The following is a 15,872-nucleotide window of genomic DNA, read 5'->3' as shown; positions in this document are numbered from 1 at the left end:
CCTCTGGCTATATGAAGCTGACCTGGACTTCTCAATTCCGTCGCCTATACCATTGCGCATATCTTTCTTTCCCACTTGATATTCGTGGAACCTACTCCATTGCCTCCTACACGTAAGATGATATAGCGACCACGGGATGTAGAAAACAGGGCTTCCCATGGGCTCAGCCGGACTTGAGCCATATGCCGAATGTCCATACTGGCCAATGAGTTGATCTAGCCTGGTGGAGAAACAGCCGTTCGCTGTTCATGATCGCGCGGCCAAGAGTGAGAAGGGTGAGTGCGTAATAGAATGGCAGCGAAAGGATGACTTAGAACCAAACAAGCGCTGACCAACCACTAATCCACTTCTACGCACTAGTGATTGCTAGTCAGACCCTAGGCTCCTACGTCGAAACCCCTCTTCCAACCCCCACCAAGTGCGGCTCAACGCAGATCCTCGACCCAGACACGCTCCATTCCACTAAAAGCATCAAAAATGTCCGAGAAAGCTCAATCGCGGGCCCTCGCGATCTCCGAGATCGTAACCTCAATCTTACACCACATGGACACGCGCACACTGCTCGCTGCCCAACGAATCAGTCGCACGTGGAATGATCTGATCCGCAATACGCAGTCACTTCAGGAGGCTTTATTTCTCCGACCAATCAGCAATGGCCGTGACCTCAGCACTCGAGTCGACAACCCACTACTGGCAGAGGCATTTCTGTCACTATTCCGATCAAAAAATGGGGGAACAATGCTAAAGGACAATCTATTTGCTTAACCGATCTTGCCTGGCAGAACGATCCCGCGACTCGAGTAATGTTCGTTCGCCCAGAAGCAAGCTGGCGCCGAATGCTTACCCACCAACCACCTCTCTACCGAGTTGGTGTATTTTACTCCAGCTGTACGGCTTTTTTCTGGGAGTGGAGTCAGGCAAAGGCAGACATCCCGGACGATGGGCTCCGGATGGCGCCGCTCTTTGAATACTTGATTGATAGAAACCCGGATGATTGGGCTTATGGGATGTCGATCGAGATGTTTTTCTTGTCTTCTTCCTCTACCGGGCTCCTTGCGTCGGAGAAACCAAAGAATTGGCGTGAGGATCGTGGAGCTGGTTGGACTTGGAAAGAATTGATGGGGCAATTTGATCTTGTGTTGCAGGTTATAATGAGTACGGATTGTATGGCTGAGATGGATTATCAGGAGGAAAAGGAGGAGAGGGAGAAAGAGGCCAAGGAGAAGGGGATGGAGCTTCCGGACACTGATGTGGATGTGTCGGAAAGAATCCGTGAATGTTATCGGGAATTGGGTGTGAGGATGGAGGGCTTTCAGATGGAGGAGTATAATAAAGGGAGTGGCGCGTGGTAGAGCATCGAGTTGCATGGATATAATTTGAAATTCTTGCTGGTTTGCTCATAATAAATCGGTGTCATCGTACTGTTCTTGTTGCTTTGTTTGCTAGTCATATCTTCTTACATCGCGCCAGAACTATTATGAATAGCACAACCTAGAAAGAATATTACTAATATTAGTTTCCGACCTCACCCCTGGCCAGATACACCTTCGCAGTTTCTCTTTTCTCGCTTGCTTTTTCTGATTTATTTTTTCATCTCTGTTTATTTACTTCCTATTTGTAGGTGTGAGATATTGATGCAGCCACCTAATTATGAGTTCATGCTCAATTCAACAACAATGCTTATGTTTTTTTTTTTTTTTTTTTCTTGGCCTGCCAGATAAGATGCTAGCTATGGCTGGGAAATATAGCTGGTAGCCAGGAAATGAATGGAGATGATAGCTGTCCCACAGAAGATATGAGTGATCTCAAAAATAAACCCAGAATATGCCCGGTTGCCACGGAAGCTAATTTTAGGAGTACAGTCAAAGTAAAATCGAAGGATTGTCGGAGAGCAAATCCTTCCAAACTAATAGACATATTCAGCTAAGAAATCTTGCGCCCGGGTCGCGCTGCTTTCTACTTCTGGCATTATCTTTGTAAGCACGCCTAGCCCTATACTCTTCTCAATTTAAATCATTTAATATTTAATACACGAAGATCACATAGCTAATATCCCATAGACTTCACTGTATTGTTATGGGGGCACGGAGTAGAAATCTCCGCACTGTCCATAATAAATTATATGTAAAAGGAAATGCATCTATACTAGGTTTAGCGGTTAATGAAGTACAAATTTTAAATGACTATTTCGTATTCCTCTATTCCTTGGCATTACGCCCATTTCTACAAAATTAAACTGAGCAGGGGACAAATTGATCTGCATGCCAAGTAATGGTAGGTGGGTACTTGATTGCTTTTTCGCCTGCCGAATGCACAAATCAACTAAACTTTATTATGCTGAAGCAGTGCTACCCGGCGCGATATTCCTTAGCTGAATATGTCTACGGAGTAATGGGGGTTTGAAACAGACGGGGGGGGCTCCAGCATGTAATATACCTAACTATAATTATCATTTTTGGATTATATCATCGAATTAGAGGTCCACCCACGCTCGGGTCCACAGGTCCTCGGGTGAGGTTTTAAGCTGACAGAATCTTAGCTTAAAAGGCAGAAGATGAGGTCAAGCTAATCCAATTAGTACGACAAAAAGGATCTCGTGGATGGTAGACCTAAAAACTCACTTTTGAAAGGAAAGTTTATCGAGCTGGTGGGAACTAAGCTTAATTGGACAGCCTTGACGCTCTTACCTACCATGTAGGTATGTAGGTATGTAGGTATGTAGATATACTGAAGAATCTGGGAGCCCTCGAAAGTACTCGGGTTTTAGAAAAAGGTGGGGTCGAATTTAACCGATGTATGCCCGATTGCCACAGAAGTTAATTAAGTTAATTTTAGGAGTACGTAGTACTACCCCTATTTGCCGGCGAAACAGTCGATGTCTCACCTCTAATGTGCAGGAGGCCGTTCATGTGGGGCGCCCTAGTGAACACCCAGCCACTCAAGGACAGATGTATATGTACAAGGCGTCTCGACCTAGGAAATTATAGTTTTCTCCCATGAGCTCTCCTGTTCGAGGATGAAACACTATATCGTATCTGATGGGGAAGGAGCGGCACGAATACCAAATACAAAAATATCAGCCGGTTAGACTCCGCTTAGCAGCCCCTCGAAGGATCTGAAATAGCATGATGTCTATTTTGATCTTCCTCGTCGCACCCTTTCAGATTCATCTTGCTGTAAGACTGTCGGTCGGACTTCGTTATGGAGGCTGCTGTGGAAAATCTCTGGCCGAGAGAACTTTCAGCTGAGCGTAAAGCATACTTGGCACAGTCTAAGATTCCTGATGTTCTGGCCTGCAATGTGATACTGCTTGTGTTCGCAACCGGTGGCCTCTTGGTGCGATTGTTTGTTCGACTTCGATATCTCACTGGCATCAACATTGATGACGTGATTTGTATGAGTAGTTGGGTATACCTGCACTCTTGACACTTCTCACAATTGACTACTGATGCATCCTAAAGGTCTTCACTTTCATTTTGTGCTTCACTGCGATGTTAAGTAAGATTCAATTTTGTGTCCGAACCGCGACCCTTTGCAGAGCCGCTAACTATCACACGCAGTGACCAAATATGGATTCGGTAAACACATCGGAACTGTGTCAAAATTCAGCGATCGGGCTATGTTCCTCAAGGTATGACCGCATGACATGGAACGAAAATCTACAACAGAGTCCCACTAAAGCACTATCTTTTGCCGCAGCTCGATTTTGTCACCATGCTCGCCTATGTTCTCGCCCTTGGTACAATCAAGATGTCCTTTTGCTTGCTATACCTTCACATCTTCCCAGGAAGAAAGTTTCGAATCGGTTGCTGGTTGCTCCTGGCGGGTATTGTGGCGCATACTATTGCCGAAACTTTGGTCGTGCTTTTTCAATGCATTCCTGTTCATAAGGCCTGGGATGCGACGGGGCTTGTGGAAGGTACATGCGTCGATATGAACTTGTTCTACTACGCCAATTTTGCAATCAAAATGGCAAGCGATCTGGCATTATTCACCGCCCCAATCCCAAAGGTGCTCCAGCTCAGGATGTCGATGGGCAAACGAATGGGCTTGGCTGTGATGTTTGGCCTAGGTCTCCTGTAAGCTTTTTTCCCGCTCCTTTTCGATACTGAGTGACCGGATCAAATTGACTTTAATAGGGTATGCATGACCAGTATTATCAGAATCAGTTACCTGAACACATTTAAAGTGGATCATACTTGTAAGTCACCACTACATCTCTTGGATTGATATGCGTTGACTAAGACTGACTCGCGTGCTTTCTATCTTAGGGTCGATGGTCAATGCTATGAATTGGTCCTGCGTGGAAGTCGCCGTCGCCATTTTTATTGCCTGCATTCCTTCATTCAACACTTTAATCATTCATCGATTCCCGAGATTACAACGGTTGTTGGGCCTCGGCAGCAACAAGGGCGCATCACGCTCTTCGAAGGTTTATGGCAGCTCTAGTCGCCGTGTGTACGATGGCTTATCGAACGAACCGCCCAACAGTCTCAAATTGAAGCAAATGACGGGAGAAAGCCATGTAGACGTGGAGACGAGTCATAACGAATCTCAGGAACGGATCATGCATGCCGGAATTCAAATCACTACAGCTGTTAGTGTTAATAACAAGATTGTCTCATACGATTGATGGACGAAATTATATGAACATGACCTGTTTTTCTGCTCCGAGCTGAATAGAATAGCCCACTTTCAATTTTCAAATCACTTGTAATTCTGATTGCACTTTTCATTCAAAGGTTGACGGCTGTTATTTGTACTGTGGCAAGTCCTCAACCTTTGTAGACCAAATCTGAAATCTGAAGTTCACCTGTCGACTCATGCAAGTACCGTGCACAGACTGCCACTCCCGTCATGTTGGTACGAAATGGCAGCTGCCGCGAGTATAGGATTAAACCTTCAGAGATATATCAAAAAGCCACGCGAGGTGACTCTCGCATATTCCCCTCATTTTTCGGAATTTGATGAGGGTCAGAATCCTGATTTGTTCATTTAGCATGAAGTAAAATTATGTGCTTCCCGGTGATTTATGCGCGATATTGGTCTTTGAGTGAAGTAATGCTGAGAGATCAATTCTTATGATATAAATGGTAATTAAATTTTAATACGATAGATATAGCGAATGGGGGGTAGCTCATGCTAGCACGGTGGTTCTATCTGGAAGAATCCTAGTAGAGGGTTATCATCGAAGCCAATTGATCGAATAGAGCTCCCTTGCTCATATTTGACTATATCACATATAGCTAGCTTATTTACTCCGTTAGGTTCGCTGGCTGAAGGGAAATTCATATTTCCGTGGCAATAGGGGCACAAAAAGTATCGCATCATTCGACATTTGACTCGGCTGAGCCGGATTTTACTGAGCTTTCTTCGTCTAAATTTGATATTCCATAATAACGCCGTTGAGATACTCGTGATCTACCCGCCTTGTGATTTCTGTTCAGCTCAAGTAGCCGCAGTCTCCACCAACCCCTTGTGATTTATTTTCTCAATATGTACTTGCACTACTCCCTAAATCTCACCATTGTCACAAACGCTAACAACCCAACCATTGCCAATCAATCAGTTCATGATCTTTCACCATGAAGTATCTAATACATACGACCATAGGGTGTGGAAAACAGGGCTTCCCGTCCGCTCAGCCGTACTTAAGCCACACGCCGGTGAGTTAGTAGTTGGGTGGGTGACCACCAGCGAATCCTCACTGTTGTATGTTTTTGTTTTTGCTCTTTCTTTTAATCTGTTCGGGAAGTTCAGTTTCAACCATCGAATGTAAGGCTGCAAATAAGCAGGTATGGCTCGCATGTTCCACACTTCCTATCTACCAATCCACTATATATCACACTAGAGTGGGTTCCAGGTCATCAAGCTGCAATTCCCGAAAAACCTTTTCTAGATTCTCAAGACCCGTCACAACATCACGATGAAAAGCCTCTTGCAGCGCATGACTCGCAAAGTCACTGTGCAGGTATTTGTTTATGATAACTTTAGAACTCTTGCTCGCCATACGGTAGCTATCATCTACTAATCTGTGCGCTGTGAAATAATCCGTAAAGCTTTGTGTTTTCCCCTTGTCAAGGTCGACTGGTTGCTGTAGAACTCTGAGAGGAGCTTGGTATGCAAGTTCAAGAAACATGACACCTAGCCCAAAGAGAACAGGATTACGGATAAAGAGATGGTAATCCGAGGATTGGGGCTGAGATTTCATTGAGGAGTTTCGTGATCGTCCAGATGTAGTCATATAGGGTAGGACGTCCTGTGCCTTCTTGAGCAAGGAATCGTGAGGGCCGAAAAACTGAACGTCATCGCTTCGCCATGCCTTATTGAGCCACGGTGTAGAATGGTAGTAGATAACAGCAGTAGCGAGATGCCTAGCTAGTCGGACGCGCTCATAGAGACCCATTCCTTTAGCGCAGTTGGCCCCTGAAAGTGATATCAGCTGAGAGAGTGATGTGGAAGTGGTCATATAGTTGGTCTGATTCCCCATATATGCCAAATGGTTACAGATATAGTTGCCTCCAAGCAGCCCGATGCAACCATTACATTCTTGTTTGTGTAAAGACCTCTCGACAGCGGTGCAGAAATTTCGTTGCAGGTAGAGATTTGGAATTCCAATAATCGTAGGTTCTTCGGTGCTCGCTAACTGCAGAGGGGTCGATGAAAGACGAAACTGTACACGTCTCCGAGATTTTCGTGGACAAGGTGCTTCGTTAAGTTGTCTTGGTCGTTTGAGAGAAGAGTTGCCTGTTGATACTGATGCGGATATCGGTTGGGAACTCGCCTCGTAAGATTTGATGGTTGATTCCACGTTAATCCAGACTGCCTTCCCCGGAATCATGGCATTCTGGATAAAGGCCACATTGAATCGCACTCGTTTCTCATGAAGGTCCGGTTGGAGGGAAGATGCACGACATGGACAGAATGCGCATTACAGGCTGTTCCATGAGCATCATAAAGGCTACAAGCAGCTTTCTGAACAATGCGGAAATGCTGAAACTCGCGGCTACCTTTCGGAATTTGTGTTATTTTTAACTCTTCTGATAATCGCGGCTGTTTGAGTTGGGGAATAGAGGATGTGAAGACCTGAACTAAGGATTGTAAGTCTTCCACAACATCCTAAATATATGGTCGATTAGTTTATAGGCTGATGAGAACCACTTTGTAGGTGCCTCACCTTAAGCCTGTCTGTGGTAGTCCTAAGTTATACTTTCGCCTTGCTAGCATCAGGAACACGCCTTGTAATGTCTTAAATCTCCTTAAGCTTCGTTTGGATTGCTAGACTCAGCTCCAAGCAAATACCTGTCGACGAATTGGGGGGGATTCTTGGAGGAAGCCGGAGCATACGACGACAGGATTTCAACATTACTTGAGAAGATGACGCGCTGAGTTTTCAGTGTTTTTTTGAGATCAACATCTCGAGGCAAGTGCAACCTTGAAACAGGATTCAACTGTCGGCAGAACTACAACAGTCAGATTAGGGCCAAGTGGGTTGGAATGGATAAATATTACCCTGTAGTAGGCTATCATCGATATTATCATGATTGTTTGGTGCATGATATGCTTCACCATAATGAGCTGACTGAGAGAATATTTCCTGCGGACGTAGAGTGTCTCCTTCCTTCTAACGGCGAGTTCCTCGCCAGTTTCGAGCCGTGTGTCCGTAATAGCCCTGCAACAACTAACTATATGGATAGCGTTGGTTAATCCTTCAATTTTGTCTGTTAGCACTTTCTCATCCTGCAACTCCATAAGGTTCGCCCCACGGTGACACAAGCCACTCCGATGAGCCATACCATCCCCGAACCCATATGTACCACTTGGTCTGGGGTCCAACTTGGTGATAAGTTAGGGCAACTAATAGCATCCATTGATTAAACTGTAAAATGGCCAAAGGAAAAGAAAGGGAATTAAATTGCCAATTCATAATTGGCAATTAGTAATTGGCGATTTATAGTCGCATTTGCGTGGAGTTGATGGTGTTGCATTTTATCGGGCCTTTACCGGGGGGACTAGAGAGGGGAGGGAAGATGGCGACATAATGATCGCCGCCTTGTTTTATCCATTGACCGTTAGTCGCAACTTTGGAGGTTGACAAGGAGGATAGCTAGCGTCTTCTAACCCCCGTTGATGTTACACCAGTCGGTCGTTCATCGGGGAGCCATCAAATCATTGTGCCCTCCCCACCTCCTCGCAACGGCCATTTCTATGGCCACAGCCCTACGATTTGGGTTCGACCAATAGCAAGCGGGCTATTGCCATTTCCTAGCATCCGGGGCCATTTTTTACTGTGTATCCCAATCAAACGGAAACACATCTCCGAGATCGCCCTGACGATCCCTTTTGTTTAACCTGCTTTAGATGAAAAACGGTCTTTTCGCGGAATAACTAGCTTTGGTAGCTTTGAGGTTGCGAGTCAAACTCAATGTGTGTTTAGTCCTGTATTTTTCTTGTTGTCCTTAATCATATGCGGATAATAATCATTAGGAAGCGGGGCCACTGGTATTTAACATTAAAAGATGCTCATTCACCCCGTTTGTGGTCGCACGCAACTCTTTTTGACACTGGGATACTAGATACTGCGATTAAAATCATAAGGCGAATAGCAAGATGAGATTTTGCGCCCATGCTTTTGCCGCTGTTACGGCTGTCACGCTGTGTAAGCTCTCGTCTCTTCCGGCTGAAAGAGAGGTGAATCACTAGCTAACCTAGTTCCATCCAGTTTTATCAACATCTGTCGCCCAGAGCGGGACTCCAGTGGCATACACGGACCCGGATACAGGTATCACCTTTGATACTTGGACTGTTTCAGAGACCTTGAGCAAGGGAGGGTTCACTTTTGGCATCGCTCTGCCATCCGATGCTCTAACCACAGACGCATCTGAATTCATCGGCTACTTGGTGTGTGGCTCTATCCACTTTGTCTAATTTCCGCTCTGCCTGTCCTTTTTACTAAGCCAATTCGTAGCTATGTTCCTCGCAGAATACAACCTCCACCGGTTGGTGTGGTGTTTCACTCGGGGGTACAATGACCAATTCCCTCCTGTTGCTGGCCTACCCTTATGGCGGATCCATTCTCACGTCCTTCCGTTACACCACCGGCTACCACATGCCGGATGCTTACACTGGGAATGCTGAGCTAACCCAAATTTCGTCCACCATCAATGCAACACACTACAACCTGATCTTCAGATGCTCAAACTGTCTGCAGTGGACTCAGGGTAGCGAGACTGGAAACGCCTCCACGAGCACGGGTCTGATGGACTTAGGATGGGCCCAAGCCTTTCCCGCTCCGGGGAACCCGAGCTGTCCCTCTAATATCACCCTCAATTATCACGATAATGGACACAACATCTGGGCAGCTACGCTGGAAAATGCGCCCAACACATCATACACAGACTGGGTCTCGAAAGCCAAAACGACAGTCAAGGGGAGGTGCTCTACAAAAGCCGGATCAACGACGACAACCCCGACATCCTCGGGGCCAGTCCCAGTCAGAGCAACGACTACTCCAAAATGAGACAGACTTATACAAATTCTTATATACAATTCTGCGGAGTAAAAATGCCCCGTGGTATCAATGCATCTTTTTGGGTGGATAGAAAATCGCAGTTTGTAGGGCATGGAGATGAGTGGAGAGCGGGATAGAGACTATGAGGAACAAAGGTATCGCGCGTATTTATCAGGGTTATTTGTTCTAGTTAATCGGTTGACTATTCAACACTTCTTCCTAAGCCTTCGGCTATTAAATCGGCGTGTATGGAGGAGGTCTTAGTCTGCCATAGGTTCTATACACGTTGCCTTTATGTCTCTCTATACTAGAAGCAATATAAAAGCTTATAGCCCCGGATATTTCGAAACCCAAGAACCAGCTACTTGTCCACGTCGTAACAGCGACTGCTGTTTTGATGAATTCAAACATTCTACACCACTGTAATAATGAAACAATGCCAGTTTTGATTTACTGAAAATTCAGCAAGCCCTAGAGCTAGTGTTAGACCATGTAATGCATTTTCTGGTATGTCGAATTATCGGATATTTTTAGGCCAATGAACCCCAGTATATTCATTAGGAAAAAGTAGCAATAGGCAATCGAGGGGAATCATTTGAAGTTGTACATTTTGGGCATCTTTCCATCCCATCCAAATGGGAACATCGATATGCGTTGACTGAAATATATATTTTCCTTATCGTCCATCTACGCAAGAGCAGTACATTTGCTCTTCTTCCTTAACTTGTCCTCATACGTGAGTAAGTACCAAAATCCTACCACTAGGGGGATTCTCAACCTTCCAAACGGGGTACAACCCTTCCCCGCCCCTAATTCAAATGTAGCGGCCGCCCAAAAGGCACCACACCCGCGGCAAACGAGCTTCCTAATACGCCGTTGGTCGCAAACAAGCTCGATCTTGTACTCTGGGTAGCTGAATGTACCTAGGCAACCAATGAGCACCCACAAAGTATTACGACATTGAGTGTCGGCATGGGGCAGCGAACCGACGCACAGAGGCCGGAGGCTCAGGGGGTTGATTGGCGATTCATCGTACGTACAATAAGGTACAAGTCAAGGTAAAGCTCTGTCTAGTCTATTTGGGGCCTGTGCCGTTAGTGAATACCCTAGAGCTAGCTTCTAATGAATCAAATGTGGACAGGAGGGTGAATGAGTTAGCTGGTCTCCCGAGGTTGACTCGGGGCTGAAACAAGATGCTTTCTGCAGTTTAATGCGAAGGCGGCGAGTGCAGCGGTAAGATTAACTAGCTGTCAACTTTGCCCAGGTGAAAGCCAGGGCATACCTAATTAGGAAGGCGGTACCGAAACGATGGCCAGACGGTATCTAGCCAAGGGGGTAGTCCTATAACATACCTACACGAAACCTAGGGGGAAAAAAGAAATATCAACGTTATAAATCATTCAATTTTTAATCTCACTGCAAAAAGACAAACAATTTTTGTGCTAAACTGCTAACATACAAAATTATTCTAAATGGTCTTGTTCAACGTGCGGTCCGCCAGTTCATCTTTTGACTCGCCAATATCTCAGAGGATCATCACCTCTTCCCACATTCCTCCACCCATCTACAAATTCACGGGACCCCGGTCGAGGCAAGACAAGATCTTCATGTGTGGATCCTGCTACTCACCATTGCCAGCTGGCACTGCGAGAACTTAGAGAACAACTGAATGGTGGCAATCAACTTTTGCAACAGAAGCTCAACGCTACGTTGATCCATAGTTTCCTCAGTAGCTGAGACCATGAGCTCAAGCTGGGTTCCGCGTTCCACAGAAATGATACCCAGCTGGCCGTGCGCCAACTTGGAGCTGGCCCAATCACAACCAGACGACGAGCGAACACCACCAAGTTCGAAAGGCTCCGTGGCTTCTTCGCTCTGGTGGTGAACAAGACAACTCATTTTCGACCCAGGTTGCCACTCTGTGCAAGATTCTGCGATCGCGTCAAACGATCCCTCGTCATGGGCAGTGATTTCTAGCTGCTGCACCTGAACATGATGCAGGAAATCTTCCACAGTCCAGTCAGGTTCAATCCTGATTCGAACGGGGAGATGATTCAAGCAGGGCCCAATGGCCGTGTTCACGTCCAAAAGGGAACTTCCACGCCCGTGAACAACCTGACCTAAGATGATATCGGATTGTGCAGTTTTCTCAAACAGGACCCACGAGAAAGCTGCTTTCACGAGCGTTGACACGGTCATATCTGGTGGAAGAGTGGGCATTCCCATTTGGCGCTTTTCGACGATGTCATTATCCGAAATGCGTGCCTTTCCAGTTTGGCGAAGGGGATCGAGAGCATCGGAGTGGACACCCTGAAGGTATCTTCGCCAGAATGAAATCTCGGCTTTGTTCAGATCGCCCATTCGCTTATAGGCCACATCCTTGAATTGCGCAGCATGTGGGAGAGGCTCATTATGATAGGCTCTCTTGATTGTTTCCCATAGCAACGGCATGGAGGCCCCGTCATACTGCGCATGGGATATGCGAAGAATCAATGCAGAGCACTGTTTGACGCGGCTAGTAACAAGAGTGAAGCTGACTGGCATTTTACCCTGTGCTGTTGAGGGTGGAACCTTCTGTTCGGATTCTTGAGCAACATATGCCTCTGGATCATCACAATGAACAACATTCAAAACAGGCTCAGCTTCCCGGAGGATAACCTGGAAGAACCGGTCATTGGCCTCCACAAATACCGTGCGTAAGATGCTATGGTGGGCCACAACCTGCTTGCAAGTGCTTTTCAGTTTATCGATGTCCAAGGCCGCTGGGAATATTTGTGCCATCGAAACCGGTGATGCATGGGTTATGTAGAAGACTTGGAATGGGAGCGCCGGGATGATATCTTCCACATTCTCTTTGACCAATGCATGTTCCTGTGTGGAGTGCAAAGCAAAAAGTTCTGCACGCTCGTTATCCGCAATCAGAGAGTAGGGTATATGGTGCTGCAAGGAAGAACCTGCGCTCTGTATCCCATCTATGGTATCGGAAGTCACAATGCTAGCATGTTTGGCCACGCGCATTATTGTTTTCCACTGGAACAAACTCTCCACTGAATGCATAATCCCAGCTGCTCGAGCCCTGGATGCAGCTTTGAGAGCCGAGATAGAATCACCACCTAATCGGAAGAAGCTGTCCTCAGCACCAATCTCGTCGGCTGCAATATCAAGTACTTTGGCCCAAATGTGCTGTAATTGCCGCTCCGTTCCTGTAGTGGGAACCCGCTTATCAGAAGGGGCTTCAGCAAACAATGACTCCAGCTGCACACGCGTTGCGGTCGCCGCGGAGTCTCTTAACCGCTTTCGGTCTACCTTCCCGCTTGCATTGTGAGGAATCCGTCGAAGCGGGACAAAGGCGGACGGCACCATATAATCTGGGAGGATATCACCGAGCTGGCGCCTAACACTTGATATCTGGGCAGCAAAGTTGGCAGAGGTAACAATTTCCAGGGAAGGGACCGGTGAGCTGGATAGCGGTGGAGCTGTCTCAGCTGCCTTCGAAGCGACAAAGACAACCAAGCATTTGGAATTCATCGAAGCCATCGGAGTCACAATCTCAGCGACGATGTCCGTCAGATCTTCGGGCCAGATCTCCTGCAGTCGCTTCTCAACTTCTGCAAGTTCAAAGCGCTGACCTCGTAACTTGACCTGGAGGTCCTTTCGCCCTATAAACGACAGAGATCCATCCTTCTCATAACGAACAAGGTCGCCTGTTCGATAAACCTGGCCCTCCTTTCCACTACCGGTGAAGCCAACACGTCGCATCCATGTTGGAGATGAGATGAAGCTTGTGGCTGTTTGTTCGGCACTATTCAAATATCCGCGACCAACCTGAGGCCCTTGAAGAAGAAGCTCGCCCACCGCACCGATAGGAACGATTCGGTCAGGATTTCGTGGATCAGTCACCCAGCAGGCACCTGCAATTGGGAAACCGATATTCCCGCCTTGCGAGCTAGTGCCGATCGGGGACTGCGCAGTAAACGTGACCGCGCATTCTGCAGGGCCGTAACCGGATACCAGGCGTACATGTGGCACCCACTGTTGAATATCACTTGACCGAAGGGGTTCTCCACCGAGCATGATCGTCCGGAGTGACCCTAACTCGTTTGGCATCATCGCACGCAACACACCGGGGGTGAAATATGCATGGGATGGTTGTAACCCTTGCAATGCCTCAATTAGTCGGCCTCTGCGCTCAGACTCGGTCAGAACACAGATGCAAGCACCCGCGAGCAATGAACCAAGTATTTCCGAAATACTGACGTCGAAAGCATAGGAGGAGAAGTTTAGAACACGGGTACCTGGGCCAATACCCATCAGACGAGAAACTTCGTTGGTCATTGTCATGAAGGAACCATCCTCGATCACAACACCCTTAGGTTTACCGGTTGAACCGGATGTGAATACCGCATAGAGAGCACGATCTGGGCCCAAACGGGTCATCCTATAATGTGGTATCGACGCGAGTTCGGGGTCGTTGCTCTGAGGCATAATCACAACATTGTGGAACAGCGCCTCAGCTTCACGACAATGCTCAGGCGATGTAAGGATGAAAGGAGGCTTTACTTCTTCGCAGATACTCCGAAGTCGCTCTGGTGGATGCGAGGTGTCCAGAAGGACGAATGCTGCCCCTGCTTTGAGCACGGCCAACAGCGCTACCACAGCCCAGCATGACCGCTCCAAGTATATCGGAACGAAGACCTCTGATGACGCTCCCTGTGTACGCAAAAGACTGGCGAGGTTGGTGGAAAGCACGTCCAGCTCTTGATATGATAGGCTGAAGTCGGAAGACGAGACAGCTATACTCAACGGTTGCCTCTCACAGTGCCGAGAAATCACGTCTGTGACCGACACCGGACATCGTGCTGGGAGTCCAGTGTTCCAGGCTTGCAGCTGCTGGATACCTTTCTCATTCAACGTGGCAATTTCGTGCACCGGCTTTGCGGGATGATGGTGCACCTGCTGCAAGATATGGCTGAATTGATCCAGCATCTGTTCCACTTGCCATTCTGGAACGACAGTCTCATCAGTTGACACTGCAACAGTAACCATGTTTGGCTTGAACATAACGGCTAGCTGGATGGCGTAAGTATTTGACGCAGCATCCCCCGATGATGTTCCCATGGGTTCCATAGGACCATTGGTGGTGCCCAAGTTTTCAACCTCGCCCCTCCCCTCTACGAGTAGGGTTTGGAACGAACAGGCCTGCTTGGCCTCGGGTCCTATGGCAGCAATCTCTGGTAGTCCAACTTGTTCGAATGGAATGAGCTGTACTGTCCGCTCTTGCAAATCTCTGAGGGCGTGGGAGACGGTCGCATTGCCATCGATTTGCACGCGCAAAGGAAGTGTGGCGATTGTTGGACCAGCCATGCCCTCAATTCCACTGACGGATGCTGCTCGGCCAGGGGACACAATTCCAAATACCACGTCATCATTACTCTGGTAGTGAGACTGGACAAGAGCCCATGCGAAACGAATAGCGGTTGTTCGACTGACACATTCATCCATCACTGGGCCGGTCTCAATTGTTCGTACCGTTTGTTTTGAAGCCTGAGGCCGATATGACATGGAAGGAAGTGTGGGGAATGGCTCGGCGGTAAGTTCATGGAATTCACGGCGCCAGTGCTCGAGCGCGTCCTGTTGTTGGGACATGGAATATTTGATGAATTCCTTGAATGGTGTCATGTCGGAGGGCTCTAATATCTGGCCCTTGTATACCTCTTGTGCGCGGTGTACAAGCAGAGGCAGTGACCACGAGTCATACAGAGCATGATGAATGGTGATAACCAGGTCAAGTGGCTGAGCTATGTTGGAATCCTCGCCCAACACCGGGACGACTTCGAACTGGACCAATGGTTGCCCTAGAAGAACGTCCCAGTGTAATCTTTCCTCTTCTTTCGTGTCCCCAGAGATCCAGTGAAGCTCGTTGTTCTGTACCAGGACCTGCATGAATCCAAACTCCGACTGAATGAATCGGGTGTGCAGAATTCCGTTGTGCTTTGCCACCATCTCCCAAGCAGATTTCAACAAGGATAGATCAATATCTGGTCCTAGGCGGAAACGATGATATGCGATATATGACCCGGGACGCTCCGCTGTCAAAGCTACCATACCACCCTGCAATGCGGTACACGGGTATATGTCCCCGATTTGCTCTATCGGGAGGTTGCATTGCTCCATTGCTTGTGATTTCAATTCTTCCCGGTGATTTGCTGGGAGCATCGAAAATGGAGGGACAGAGTCTTCCAACACCTTTGGTCCAGAGTTTGGCCGTTCCTTCGGCACTGGGAAAGAACAATTTAGTGCGAGGTCACTAAGCTTCGGGTGCAAGAAGATATCCGAGACGCCTAGTTGAATGCCTTGCTCG

The 15,872-nt window shown here is 47.5% G+C and overlaps 6 protein-coding genes across 6 annotated transcripts, besides 2 other annotated features; 4 read left to right on the top strand and 2 right to left on the bottom strand.

The window, feature by feature from the left end:
• Positions 1-477: 477 nt before the first annotated feature.
• On the top strand, positions 478-765 carry N7487_009584 (uncharacterized protein; the record flags this gene model as incomplete). The annotated part of the gene is made up of 1 exon (XM_056877314.1): positions 478-765. The coding sequence occupies one exon, from the start codon at positions 478-480 to the stop codon at positions 763-765; it is 288 nt and encodes a 95-aa protein (XP_056725894.1).
• A 38-nt stretch (positions 766-803) lies between these two features.
• Positions 804-1,352, top strand: N7487_009583 (uncharacterized protein; the record flags this gene model as incomplete). Its single annotated transcript, XM_056877313.1, has 1 exon — positions 804-1,352. One exon carries the CDS (start codon positions 804-806, stop codon positions 1,350-1,352), a length of 549 nt encoding a protein of 182 aa, XP_056725893.1.
• A 1,849-nt stretch (positions 1,353-3,201) lies between these two features.
• On the top strand, positions 3,202-4,633 carry N7487_009582 (uncharacterized protein; the record flags this gene model as incomplete). Its single annotated transcript, XM_056877312.1, has 6 exons — positions 3,202-3,408; positions 3,462-3,498; positions 3,561-3,631; positions 3,700-4,079; positions 4,140-4,201; positions 4,272-4,633. 6 exons carry the CDS (start codon positions 3,202-3,204, stop codon positions 4,631-4,633), a joined length of 1,119 nt encoding a protein of 372 aa, XP_056725892.1.
• Positions 4,634-5,539: 906 nt separating this feature from the next.
• Positions 5,540-5,594: a sequence feature (Protein overlapping with rRNA (N7487_009581, KAJ5395278.1) was converted to a misc_feature.).
• Positions 5,595-5,605: 11 nt separating this feature from the next.
• Positions 5,606-5,808: a sequence feature (Protein overlapping with rRNA (N7487_009581, KAJ5395278.1) was converted to a misc_feature.).
• Positions 5,809-5,842: 34 nt separating this feature from the next.
• N7487_009580 (uncharacterized protein) lies at positions 5,843-7,671 on the bottom strand (the record flags this gene model as incomplete). Its single annotated transcript, XM_056877310.1, has 5 exons — positions 5,843-6,880; positions 6,913-7,119; positions 7,211-7,238; positions 7,303-7,463; positions 7,513-7,671. Coding segments are annotated over 5 exons (1,593 nt in total), but the record flags the coding sequence as incomplete, so codon positions are not given.
• Positions 7,672-8,610: 939 nt separating this feature from the next.
• N7487_009579 (cellobiose dehydrogenase) lies at positions 8,611-9,520 on the top strand (the record flags this gene model as incomplete). The annotated part of the gene is made up of 3 exons (XM_056877309.1): positions 8,611-8,659; positions 8,723-8,901; positions 8,969-9,520. The coding sequence occupies 3 exons, from the start codon at positions 8,611-8,613 to the stop codon at positions 9,518-9,520; spliced, it is 780 nt and encodes a 259-aa protein (XP_056725889.1).
• A 1,596-nt stretch (positions 9,521-11,116) lies between these two features.
• On the bottom strand, positions 11,117-15,685 carry N7487_009578 (non-ribosomal peptide synthetase; the record flags this gene model as incomplete). The annotated part of the gene is made up of 1 exon (XM_056877308.1): positions 11,117-15,685. One exon carries the CDS (start codon positions 15,683-15,685, stop codon positions 11,117-11,119), a length of 4,569 nt encoding a protein of 1,522 aa, XP_056725888.1.
• Between the last annotated feature and the right edge of the window lie 187 nt (positions 15,686-15,872).

Source organism: Penicillium crustosum (genome assembly GCF_028827405.1).
Source record: "Penicillium crustosum strain IBT 35664 chromosome Unknown utg000004l_segment0_segment0, whole genome shotgun sequence".
Classification (NCBI taxonomy): Eukaryota; Fungi; Ascomycota; class Eurotiomycetes; order Eurotiales; family Aspergillaceae; genus Penicillium; species Penicillium crustosum.
This window is presented reverse-complemented; position numbering and strand designations above follow the sequence as displayed.